The sequence below is a fragment of the Nematolebias whitei genome, chromosome 17 (genome assembly GCF_014905685.2).
Source record: "Nematolebias whitei isolate Nwh7 chromosome 17, NemWhi1, whole genome shotgun sequence".
Lineage (NCBI taxonomy): Eukaryota > Metazoa > Chordata > Actinopteri > Cyprinodontiformes > Rivulidae > Nematolebias > Nematolebias whitei.
In genome coordinates this window covers 9605651-9618994 of record NC_056514.1, presented here as the reverse complement: position 1 = coordinate 9618994, position 13344 = coordinate 9605651, and the positions used below count along the sequence as shown (strand labels likewise).

At 45.1% G+C, this 13344-nt stretch overlaps 2 protein-coding genes across 6 annotated transcripts in view; one reads left to right on the top strand and one right to left on the bottom strand.

Moving 5' to 3' along the window:
- The window catches only part of eme1 (essential meiotic structure-specific endonuclease 1), a 37956-nt gene extending 35791 nt beyond the window's left edge, over window positions 1–2165 (top strand). The window contains exon 8 of the mRNA XM_037690824.1: window positions 1989–2165. Within this exon, the coding sequence (XP_037546752.1) occupies window positions 1989–2165 (177 nt within the window). The remainder of the gene's footprint in view (window positions 1–1988) is intronic.
- A 3534-nt stretch (window positions 2166–5699) lies between these two features.
- Window positions 5700–13344, bottom strand: part of mrtfab (myocardin related transcription factor Ab) — a 117438-nt gene continuing 109793 nt past the window's right edge. For all 5 annotated transcript variants that reach the window (XM_037690752.1, XM_037690754.1, XM_037690756.1 and 2 more), the window contains one exon: window positions 5700–7007. In XM_037690752.1, the coding sequence (XP_037546680.1) occupies window positions 6430–7007 (578 nt within the window). In that variant the 3' untranslated portion in view covers window positions 5700–6429. The remainder of the gene's footprint in view (window positions 7008–13344) is intronic.

Genomic DNA, 13344 nt, shown 5'->3' with positions numbered 1-13344 from the left:
CGAATAAAATATTGACATTTGCCATCTCCACATCATTGCATTCAGTTTTTATTCACAATTTGTTTAGTGTCCCAACTTTTTTGGAATCCAGTTTGTAAGATGGATCTAGGTTGTTGAGGGCTTTGTAGGTTAGAAGTAAGATTTTGAATTCTATTCTGGATTTGACAGGGAGCCAATGGAAAGAAGCTAAAACTGGAGAGATATGATCTCTCCTACTAACTCCAGTTAAGACTGGCAGCAACATTTTGGATCAGCTGAAGACTTTTCACATAACTGACCTGCAACTATTTTCTCTAGAATTTTTTAGGTGAAAGTTAGATTAGCTATAGGTCTATTATTGGTCAGGTCCTCTGGACAGATTCTTCTTGTTGAAACGTTTCATCTTTATCCAAAAGACTTGGCCAGTCAGAGGAGCTGCAACAAACTCAGTCTTATAAATAGTTCCTTCTTATAGTGGATCAACCAGTTAGCTGGTGACATCCAGAACTAGCCGTTTTCTTTCCAGCTTTTTATATGTCTGTTTTAAAGTACGTAACTCAGAATAGAACCAAGGAGCTATAATCCCTCTGACTGATTACTTTCTTTTTCAGTGGTGCAGCTTTATCAAGTGAAGTTCACAAAGAAGTTTGAAAGTTATCAACTAGATGATCTAAGTCACTGTTCTCTGATGCATTACTCTGCAAGACAGAGGAAAATAACAATGGAGATTAATTAAATTTGGTTACAGCATTTTCTGATAAACACCTGCTATATGAAATTTCCTCTCAGTGACTGTGTAGTCATTTAATGTAAACTCAAAGGTTATTAAAAATGGTCAGACACAACAGGATTTTGAGGATGTATGACTGTTATTAATCTTGATGCCATAAGTCAGAACCAGGTCAAGAGTGTGATGATGAGAGTGAGCAGGTGTTTGGACATTTTGGGTAAAAACCAATTGACTATTAAATTATTAAAGGCTATGCTTAAGCTATCACTTTCAACATCTACATGAATATTGAAATCACCCATTATGATGTTTTTATCAGCATTTTGTAATAAGTCAGACAAAATCTGTAAATTCTGCCAAACCTGACAAAGAGGGTCTGGTGGACAATATATAACAACTAGTGAGAGTGGCCGTTCTGATTTCCATTCTGGATGATTCCAACAGGGGTACATCTGGACCTGCCATTCTGTGTTCGTCTGTCTCTCCTTCCTGTCCTCTCAAACCAGCTGGTCAAAGCAGATGGCTGCTCGTCCTGAGCCTGGTTCTGCTGGAGGTTTCTTCCTGTTAAAAGGGAGTTTTTCCTTTCCACTGTTGCCACTGTGCTTCTTCAAGATGAGAGACTGCAACAAAGCCAAGATTCAACTTGTCTGCTGGATTTCTTAGAGAACTTTACTAATCGGTTTTGTACATATGTGAATGTTTTTGTACAGTGGCCTGAGACGACTGTTGTGACTTGGTGCTTTATAAATCAACTGAACTGAACTGAGAAAGACTGAGGGACAACAACTCATAAGGATTATAACTAATAATTGGTTTACCATCAATCAACAATCTTGAAAGATAGCAGCTACTCCACCTTGATCGTCACACACACACACACAGGTTTGTTTTGCTATCTTTGTGGGGCCTTTGCATTGACTTCCATTCATTTTTCATTCATTTCTATAGCCTAACCATGACCTTTATCCATAACCTAACCATTACCAGTACATACCTAACCCTAAACCTAACACATCCTCAAGTCACACCTTAGTCCTAAACCTAGCCCGTAACCCACCAATGGGACTTCTTCTTATGGGGCCCGGGCTTTGGGCCCCATAAGGAGCAGTTGGTCCTCACAATGTAGTATAAGTTGGAAAAATGGGCCTCACAAAGTAGCATAAACAAGGACACACACACACACACAGAGAGTTTTCTAGCTGATTTTTGTTGGTGCTACTTCTTTTTGTCACAAACTAAAGAATTGTGTGTTTGTTTGTGTGTGTGTGTGTTTTCACAGGCTTACAGTCAGTGCAGGACTGAGAGCCAGAAGGTTTCTCTCCTTTCTGAGCTTGTGATCCGTCGAGGAGAAGGCATCACCTCCACAAGTCGCAGAGTAGGCCCGGAGCTGTCCAAACGTCTCTACCTGATGATGCATGCCTGGAACCCTGAACACATCCTGGATGCCAGTCTCTGAACTTAATGTGACTATCTCTGTCAGCCCTATCTTTAATATTTTTACCATTTGGTTTTTGTTGATATATTTTAGGTTGCGATTATGCAACTGTCATAGATAACAATTTATAGAAAAGTTTTTAAAGTATTTTAATAAATCTTGTTTTTAAACTACCATTTTAATTCAACCCAAACATTTATTTTCTTCATGGAACACCGTGCTCAATGATCCATCCATCATCTTTACCCGCTTCTTCCTTTTCGGGTCGTGGGGGTCACTGGTGCCCATGTCCAGTAGTCACTTTGCGAGAGGTGAGGGACACCCTGGACAGGTCTTAAGTCCATCACAGGGACACATAGAGACAAATGAGACAAACAACCATTCACGCTCTCACTCACACCTAGGGACAATTTAGAGTCGCCAATCAGACTAACATGCATGTTTTTGGTCTGTGGGAGGAAACTGGAGTACCTGGAGAAAACCCACTCATGCACGGAGACACCAGCTTTGGGCCATGGCAAGAAAATCTGACTCAGACACTGATTGGTTGAGTTTTCGGCAGCTGAGGAATAAATGCACAACTGCCATCAAAGCTGCAAAACGTAACTACTTCTTATCTCAGACCTCCAAAAATCTAAATGACTCCAACAGATTCTGGAAAACCATCAAATCTCTCTCAGGCACCCCCCAATCATCTGACCTCCCATCACAACTTCTCATTAACTCTGTTCCTGTGTCTAATAAGCACAAAATCCTGAACTGTTTCAACAAACATTTTGTTGCTTCTAGTTCTTTGTTTGACAGTTACTAATGGAAAATCAGCCACTTCACTTAATAATCAAACTTCTACAAATCAAATCGCTCCTACAAGTCAATCCTCAGTTATTCACACCTTTTTTTCTCCGTTCTCAGTCAATGAGGTTAATAAACTGTTAAAAGATCTTGATCCTAAAAAATCTGCAGGACCAGATGAACTTCCACCTTATTTCTTAAGGCTGGCTGCTCATATCATCACAGTTCCTGTGACCCATATCTTTAATTTTTCCATAAGTCAAAACTCCATCCCAGACGCTTGGAAAACAGCCTTTGTTCTTCCTTTGCTGAATGGAGGTGACCCCACCTCACTGAACAACTATCGGCCAATCTCTAAACTCTGCATTTTAGCCAAGGTACTAGAAAAACTGATAAACTCTCAAGTCAAAAATTACCTGGACTCATTCAACATCTTACCTCCCCATCAATCTGGTTTCAGGAAACAACACAGCACAATGACTGCTTAACTGAAGGTTCTTAATGATGTTGTTGAAGCACTGGATGCTAAGGATTATTGTGCCGCACTTTTCTTAGACCTGTCTAAAGCTTTTGACACTGTGGATCATAACATCTTGTGTCATAAGCTCTCAGAAATTGGTTTCTCAGATCACACCATTGGTTGGTTCTCTAACCTTCTCTCAGACCAGAGGCAATGTGTTCAACATAATGGTACTTCCTCCAGTTATTTAACAGTCAACAATGGTGTACCTCAAGGCTCAGTCTTAGAACCCACCCTCTTTACAATCTACATAGGTAATGTAGGTCAGAGCATCCTTGACGCATCCATACATTTCTATGCTGATGACACAGTTGTTTATTGTCGAGCTAAAACAGTTGCTAATGTTTTCCAGCTTTTGCAATCTGCATTTGACATCATCCAGTCAGATTTGTTCCACCTCAAACTTGTCTTAAATGCTGATAAAACCAAAGGGATGCTGTTTTCAAATAGGAAGTCGGTCTCAGCAGTTCTTCCTCCGATTTTATCCTCAAATGACGTCCCCATTTAATTTGTCGATTCCTACAAATATTTGGGTATCTTTTAAGCTCCATGTGTAAAACCTAGTAAAGAAACTGAAAGTTAAACTGGGTTTCTTTTTCAGAAACAGATACTGTCCAACTCTGAATGCTAGGAAACACCTTGTAACTGTGACCTTCCTTCCCTCCATGATTACGGTGACATTATTTACATGAACGCTCCTACAAGCACCCTGTAGATGTTGGATGCTGTCTATCATGGTGCACTAAGATTCATAACTGACTGTGATTACCGTACCCACTACTGCACCCTGTATTCACTGGTTAACTGGACATCAACAACAAAGTCCATGCTCAATAATCCAGGTATACAATCCAACATCTTTCAGTCAGGTCATCTGGACAGTTTCTTTTTTTTTTTTGTGCTGAAACGTTTCGCCTTCGATCCGGAAGGCTTCATCAGTCAAGGAAACACACAACAAAACTGATTCTTCCCCCAACAGCTTATTCCAAAGTAGAACAAACCAGTTCTGCTTATGATAAGATGGTATCTTTGGTACGCCCCCTCCTCCATTGCCGGCCCTCTTCCTTGTTGACAGTCTTGTTAAACTGGTTGACAACAACAAAGTCCATGCTCAATGACTGCTCAACGGCATGCTCATGGACATCGTTAACTTCACGCAGACTTTCTCACTGGTAAACTTTCATCTTTAAATCACTTCTTGGTCTGCTGCCTTCATACATCACCTCCTACATGTCTCTGTGCGAGTGCAGCTACAGCGTGCGCTCTCAGGACATTACCTGCAGTGTTCCCTCAGTGCGGACTGAACTAGGCAAAAGGGCCTTCTAATACTCCGCTCCTGTTTCCTGGAATATCTTACAAAAAGACCTGAAGCTCTCGACCTTGACCTCTCTAAGTGGCTTTAAGAATCTGTTGGACTCCTGGCAAGAACCAATACAGACATGTTCCAGTTTTTAGTTTTCTACATTCGCCTTAGAATGTTTTTTTTTTTTTTTTGCCATCTTAATTTATTAAAATAAAAATATCTGTATGCCTCTTTTATGATTGTCCATTGTTGTCATCACTCTTTGTTAAAATCAGGTCCCTCTTGTAAATGAGTCCTCGAGGCTGAATGAGATTAACATGTCTAAATAAAGGTTGAATGAATGAATGCAAACTGCACCCAGAAAGGCCCCCGAACCAGGAATTTGAACCAGGGTAACCTGCTCGCTGCGAGGCAGCAGCTCTACCAACTGAGCCACCATGCTGCCTGTGCTCAGTGATTTCAATGAATAAAGCCAGTTTCCTTAAACAGGAAAACTGGAAAAAATGGGTCTTGGTGCTAATAAGATGACTGAATTAACACAGTCAAAAAGGTTAAAGGCAACATCAAAAACAAAGTACTTAAGTTATTGCAATGTTTTTAACATTTCCATTGCAAATTCATTAAAACACCCTCTTTAATATTAGACTTTATCTTTATTCCTGATTGTGGAGCGAAGGGCAAAGTTGTAAATACCCTCAGTCTGCCCATCTGTCTGCGATTTGAGAATGATATTATTATTGAGATCCAACCAAAACAGCTACAGCTCCATTACTTCTCACCTTTACATTTAGATGATCTAAAACTGGTGAAACGTGGCGGGCAATATCTATTCATTTAAGGAATGCAAGGTCTTTAATTGAACATGTATCCAAGTTTCAACCAAGTCTAAAACATATTGTTTGTTAATGTGCAATTAAACAACAAAGACTCGTGTTGTGTTTTTATTGTATTTTTATTTTTTTTAAAAAGGACCAGATGTTTTAGAAGCCCCGGCCCCACTTCAGGCCCCTCAGCCGGGTAGCTCCACGCTAAAGCAATCAGCAAAGAAAAAATAAGTCTTATGGACAGTTGATAATATACACCCCATATACAGCAATACATAGTGGTTTACCGTCATGTTAGCAAAAATACACAGCCTCCAAGGAGGCGTCATTTCAAACCATTGCTGCTGATATGGTTCATTTCTACAGCAGTGACCATTGTTGACTGGTGAGGTGGGCTTCAGGCTGCCTTTATTTCCATCTCATCAGTGGGATCATCAGAACACAACCAGTCTAAGATTCAGCTGCTGATCTCATCATCTCCTTCAAGCCAATCAGATTCAGCAATAAGTGCAAAGTTTGGGAGGCACTGACACACACGGTCATATTAGAGAGCCTGAGCCCCTCTTCTGGATCGGTCCTGGTTCTGATTGTTCAGTGCAGGTCCAGGCACAAGAAGAGGGTTTGATTCACCTGCTGCTCGAAGCCCTGCAGAATCACAACACAAAGCTTCACCAGCTGCAGTGTTTTTGTTGCTTACGTCCCCTCAGCTGCAGACATGAACAGAAGCTAATTATTTGTGTGTGTGTGTGTGTGTGTCAGTGCCCCTGCAGTGGTAGACAGCATGTAAAAGTGTATGAAGTAAAGCCGAAGCCTGTACACAGTGAGTGACAACAGGTTCGTCTGCAGCTACAGGCACGACTCCCAGTGCAGCTGCAGATCTGTGCTGTCCAGGAAATCAGCTGAGAACACACTCGGGGGGGTGTGCGGCGCCAGCGGGGCTAAACTCGTCCCTCCATCTCGTTCACCAGCTATGCTTCCTCCCCTCCTGCCTCCGCCGCTCTCACTGCCAACACCTTCAGTCCCCATGGAAATATCAAGCCAGTCCATGCTGTCCAAGGAGGGGACGCCAAAGTCCAGCCCCGCAGAGGGAGGGGAGAAGCCCAGGTCAGATGTGTCCATGGGGGAGGGAGGATGGTCCAGGATGCTGGGGGTGCTCAGCATCTGGCTGTGGAGGTCATCGATCAGCGTCAGGCCACCGTCAGGCTCCATGCCCAGCAGTGGCGTGCCCGTGGTGCTCTCCAGGAAGTCCTCCAGACGCCCACTGCCCCTGCAGGGTTCTCTGGCAGAATGCTGGGAGGAGACCAGCGGTTCTGTGGGGGTGGGAGAGGACAGGTGGAGTGGGGACGGGGCAGAAGACGGTGAGTGTGGGTCAGAGTGTAGAGGGGTGAGGGAGGGGTCAGGGGTGGCTTTGAAACCAGGGATTTCTGAAGGAAGACAGAGAAACAGCATGAATGCAGACAGACAGAGACAGACAGAAAGACAGGCAGACAGATACAAACAGAGAGACAGGCAGACAGAGACAAACAGAGAGACAGACAGGCAGACAGAGAGACAGGCAAACAAACAGAAACAGGCAAACAGAGACAGGCAGACAGAAAGACAGGCAGACAGAGAGACAGGCAGACAGAAACAGGGAGACAGAGAGACAGGCAGACAGAGACAAATAGAGAGACAGGTAGACAGAGACAGGCAGACGGAGACAAACAGAGAGACAGGCAGACAGAGGAACGTTGATTACGTACTGTAAACCCAGATTCTATGAGTATACAGGTCCTTCTCAAAAAATTAGCATATTATGATAAAGGTCATTATTTTCCATAAAGTAATGATAAAAATGAAACTTTCATATATTTCAGATTCATTGCACACCAACTGAAATATTTCAGGTCTTTAATTGTTTTAAACATCCAGATGATTATGGCATACAGCTCATGAAAACCCAAAATGCCTGTCCCAAAAAATTAGCATATCATGAAAAGGTTCTCTAAACAAGCTATTAACCTAACCATCTGAATCAACGACGTAACTCTAAACACCTGCAAAAGATTCCTGAGGCTTTTAAAAACTCCCAGCCTTGTTCATTACTCAAAACCGCAATCATGGGTAAGACTGCCGACCTGACTGCTGTCCAGAAGGCCATCATTGACACCCTCAAGCAAGAGGGTAAGACACAGAAAGAAATTGCTGAACAAATAGGCTGTTCCCAGAGTGCTGTATTAAGGCACCTCAGTGGGAAGTCTGTGGGAAGGGAAAAGTGTGGCAGAAAACGCTGCACAACGAGAAGAGGTGACCGGACCCTGAGGAGGATTGTGGAGAAGGGCCGATTCCAGACCTTGAGGGACCTGCGGAAGCAGTGGACTGAGTCTGGAGTAGAAACATCCAGAGCCACCATGCACAGGCGTGTGCAGGAAATGGGCTACAAGTGCCGCATTCCCCAGGTCAAGCCACTTTTGAACCAGAAACAGCAGCAGAAGTGCCTGACCTGGGCTACAGAGAAGCAGCACTGGACTGTTGCTCAGTGGTCCAAAGTACTTTTTTTGGAAGAAAGCAAATTTGGCATGTCATTAGGAAATCAAGGTGCCAGAGTCTGGAGGAAGACTGGGGAGAAGGAAATGCCAAGATGCCAGAAGTCCAGTGTGAAGCACCCACAGTCAGTGATGGTCTGGGGTGCCATGTCAGCTGCTGGTGTTGGTCCACTGTGTTTTATCAAGGGCAGGGTCAATGCAGCTAGCTATCAGGAGATTTTGGAGCACTTCATGCTTCCATCTGCTGAAAAGCTTTATGGAGATGAAGATTTCATTTTTCAGCACGACCTGGCACCTGCTCACAGTGCCAAGACCACTGGTAAATGGTTTATTGACCATGGCATTACTGTGTTCAATTGGCCTGCCAACTCTCCTGACCTGAACCCCATAGAGAACCTGTGGGATATTGTGAAGAAAAAGTTGAGAGACGCAAGACTCAACACTCTGGATGAGCTTAAGGCCGCTATCAAAGCATCCTGGGCCTCCATAACACCTCAGCAGTGCCACAGGCTGATTGCCTCCATGCCACGCCGCATTGAAGCAGTCATTCATGCAAAAGGATTCCCGACCAAGTATTGAGTGCATAACTGAACATGATTATTTGAAGGTTGGCGTTTTTCGTATTAAAAACACTTGTCTTTCATTGGTGGGATGAAATATGCTAATTTTTTGGGACAGACATTTTGGGTTTTCATGAGCTGTATGCCATAATCATCAGTATTAAAACAATTAAAGACCTGAAATATTTCAGTTGGTGTGCAATGAATCTGAAATATATGACAGTTTCATTTTTATCATTAACATTATGGAAAATAATGACCTTTATCAGAATATGCTAATTTTTTGAGAAGGACCTGTAGGCGTAGCCCTTTAAGAGCTGTCACTGGTGGGTTTTATCCTGCCATGCAAAGCATGGCACTGAAAAGTTTAGTCCATGCCCACCTGTTGTGTGGGCCCCACCCGCTCCGTATAAATTACGTTAAGAGCGGGTATAATCGGCTCCCAAATAGCTTTTTCTTCAGCTATTTAGGAGCCAGTGAGGCCCAACGCTTAAAGGGCTATGCCTATACTCATAGAATCTGGGGTTACAGTACGTAACCAACGTTCTATTTCGTATAGGCTTCGCCCTTTAAGAGCTGTTGCTGGTGGGTTAAGGGCAAAGCAGATGTAGTCCTCACCTCACTGGGTCCATTCGAACACCATATGAAGCGCCAGCTTGTCCAAAAATTGTCTCGTCACTCAGCTCTCCATGTGCGTAATTGCGCGTTGCGTAATTACGCGTACCATGCACAGACGCGTGCTGCATAGTTATGCGTTCTGAGTGCATGAACGCCCCGAAAAAGTTTTCAACGGGGAAAAAGAAGAGGCTGAAAAAGGCCGTGAACCAAGCAGATCCACGGTTGATCAATATTAACAGATTAATAATAACAAGTGAACTGATTATTAATCAAATGAACTGATTGGTAACAATAGTCATGAACTGATTAATGACAATAGAACAAGAACAACAGTCACAACTTGTGACTGATAACGGCATCTCACACTGTAAATGCATGCAGTCAGATGTGAGTTTAAACGAGATTCCATGAAACAACAATGTTCATTCTGTTAAAACACTAAGGACAGAATGTGTCATGGAACAGGCCAACACATCACGTAAATAAAAGCGAATAAATGAGCAGGGTGTTGACCACGCGGCCACAGTGCAAATATCCTGCATTGTCATACCATTATGCAAAGCAGTCGAAATGCAATACCCCTGGTCGAGTGTGCCCTGAGGTTGTGAGGAGGCTCTAAATCTGATGCTCTGTAGGCTTCAGAAATGGCCTCACACAGCCAGTGTGACAGGCGCTGGGTAGATAACGGGCGACCTGCAGATGAGTCTCTATAAGGCACAAACAAATGTTGAGTCTGACGCATTGCGGCCGTGCGTGCTATGTAGCACGTCAACGCACGCGCAGGACAGAGAAGAAGGAAAGATGCGTCTTCTTCTGATTTGTGGGGGGGAGGGGAAAAACCCTCCAACGATATCGCTCTTGATTAAAAAGAGCTCGTGATATTTTAGGCATAAACGCTGGGTTAGGTCTCAGATCAGCTGAGCTGCCGTCAGCCTGAATTCTGAGACATGATGGAGCGAAAGAGAGGGCAGATAAATCACTCACCCTCTTAACGGATGTTAAAGCCAGCAGCAGGGCTGTTATAAGAGACAAGAATTTAATTGGAACCTGATTCAGTGGCTCAAATGGAGCTTTGATCAGGGCTTGCAGAACCAGCATTAAATCTCACTGTGGAGCAAGTAGGCATGAAACAGGCCTGCGTCTCTGTACACCTTTTAAAAAACGCTTCATCAGCGGATGATTAAAAGCTGTTCTGTCCCCGAAACCTTCTTGACAAGAAGAGATGGTTGCAGCGTACATTTTAATCGTGCTGAACGCCAGATTTCTGTCCATCAGCTGCTGCAGAAAGGACAGCACGCCACCTAGTGGACATGAAGTGGCCTCTACACCTTTCTCTGTACACCAATGCTGAAAAGCTGTCCACTTTCATGTGTACAGCGCTGTGGTGGATGCAGTACGTGAATCCTGGATTGTACGCACTACATCTTGAGAGAGACCCGTCCTTTCTAAGTGGATCCGCTCAGCGGCCAGACCCAAAGGTGCTGGCCTATTTCTGGGTAACTCCTGATTGCTCCTCCCGCCTGGAGGAGAGCATCCTCTCTCCACGGCAATTTCCACGGGCGCCCCGATAACAGGTGTCATAGAATTGGGAACCATGGGGCGTTTACGCGCTCGGGAGCCACCAGGAGAGCTGTCAGTCCCTCCTCCTGAACTCTGTTCAGAAACCATAATATCAGAGGGAGTGGGAGAAACGCACAAAGAAGCATTTTGGGCCATGGGCTGTGAGCAAACGCGTCCACCCCTAGCGGTGGTTCGTCCCGCGGGCTCAGTGAGAACCATAGTTGACACTAAGCGTTCTCTCGTGTTGCAAACAGGTCCACGGCCGCTTTGCCAAATTTCTGCCACGTCTGAGCCATCAGCCCAGGATGGAGGCTCTAGTCCCCGTGACGCGGACCGACCCTGGCCATCACATCTGCCCCTTTGTTCAGAACACCGGGGATGTACACTGCTCTGATGGAGAGCAGATTTTGGTGTGCCCAACACAGCAACCATCTCGCAATATGTAACATTTGGGCTGAGCGCACACCCCCCTGCCGATTTATGAATGCAGCAGTCACCTTGTTGTCTGTGTGAATCAACACATGTTGATTCCGCAGCACAGAGGCAAAGTGTTGAATCACATTCAAAAACGTGCGACATTCCAGAACGTTTATATGAGCCGTTGTGTGAGTGACAGCGACGCGTCTGTGAAGACTGACACGTGTGACATAGGTCTACTGACAGGGACTCCCTCCGACAGAACCAGGGAGTTTCCCCAGTGTCGGAGGTCTGTTCTCACAGAGGGAGGTACAGCGATCATCTGTCTCTTCTGCTTTACCAGATCCAAGCGCAGACGAGCAAAACATCTCTGGAGGCGTCGCATGTGGAGTAAGCCCAGCAGAACCACTGTGTGAGCTGACGACATCATTCCTAACAGCTTCATGACAGAAATGGCTGTTACCACTCTGCTAGGCCTTACGTGGTGGAGCTGGTCTTTTAAAGTTTCGATTCTCATCTGTGATAAACGAGCCCTCATGGTGATCGAGTTTAGCTCCACTCCCAGATAAACGATCGTCTAGGCCGGGAGAATCGAGCTTTTCTCCCAAGTTATGGTGAAGCGCAGATTTAACAGGAGTGATGTCAGCACCTGGGTCTGCGCTGCTACTTCCTGTCTGGAACGAGTCAGTAGCAACAAATCGTCTAGGTAAAACAAAATTCTCATCCCTGCTCTGTGTAACGGTTGCAAAGCCGTCTCCACACACTTGAGAACGTACGAGGCGTGAGGGATGATTGGGATGTGGAACTAGGCATCTTTCAGATCGATGGAGATAAATCAATCGTTTCACTGAATGTTGTCTAACAGATGTCTGGTTGTCAACATGTGAAAATGTGTTGAAAATTGACAAGTCCAAAAAGGATCCCATTCCTCCAGTTTGTTTTGGGACCAGAAAGTAACGTGAGTAAAACCCTGTGTTTTCCTCTCCGTCGGGAACCCTGGAAATTACATATTTTACCAGAAATTTCCTAAACTTCTGTGTGTAGGGATGAGATCTGGACTGAGGATGACAAAACCATCTCTAAAACTCCTCCAAACGGGGGTTTGAGCTGTAATTGCAGCGTGAATCCCCCGCTGATAAAAACGGTTCATCCATCTGTCTAGAGCGCACGCTCGCTGCCACTCCGCATAACGTTCGGGAAGCGGGCACGCGTTTATGCTGCTTCACGTTATTTACGGACGCCAATCACTGCCGTTATGTGTGCCACACTCAGGCTGCGGGCTCACATCCGTGTCGATGTGAGCTGGCATGCGCTGAGGAGAGGTGTGCGCGCCCCAAGCATGCGGAACCGTGTAGGTTTAGAGCTGCCGCGAGTGCTTCTGTGCCGCGCTCAGGCTACGGGCTCACATTCATGCTGATGTGAGCCGGCGTGTGGTGAGGAGTGGTGTGCGCGCCCCGAGCATGCGGAACCGTGTAGGTTTAGTGCTGTCGCGGGTGCGCGGTGCTTCTGTGCCACGCTCAGGCTGCGGGCTCACATTCATGCTGATGTGAGCGGGCGTGTACTGAGGAGAGGTGTGCGCGTCCTCATCAACGCGGCTCCATTTTGGTAAAAACTGCTAGCGCCGCAGGAGCGCGCGTTTGACACCGCTGCGGTGAGAGGGAGCAGCGTGCAGCTCAGGCTGAGAGCGAGGTTTCCCACTGGACTCGGTCTGATGAAAACATTCACTTTTGGCTGCTGTGTCACGCGAGCGTTCTGTGTGTTCCTTGAGCTGCGGTGATTTTGAAAAAACCTGTTCTGAGAACAACAGCTCGTTTTGTGTGGAGGATGTGTGAGGAGAAGCCACTGTGAGATCATTCCAACTGACAGACAGGCTGAATCAGACTTTAATCTTATGAATGATGTTCGTGTTTTACAAACAGGATTCCAAAAAAGTTGGGACACTAAACAAATTGTGAATAAAAACTGAATGCAATGATGTGGAGATGGCAAATGTCAATATTTTATTCGTAATATAACATAGATGACAGATCAAGATGTGCGTAAGGGTCAAGGCCGTAAAACTCTACTGGATGCTCGTGATC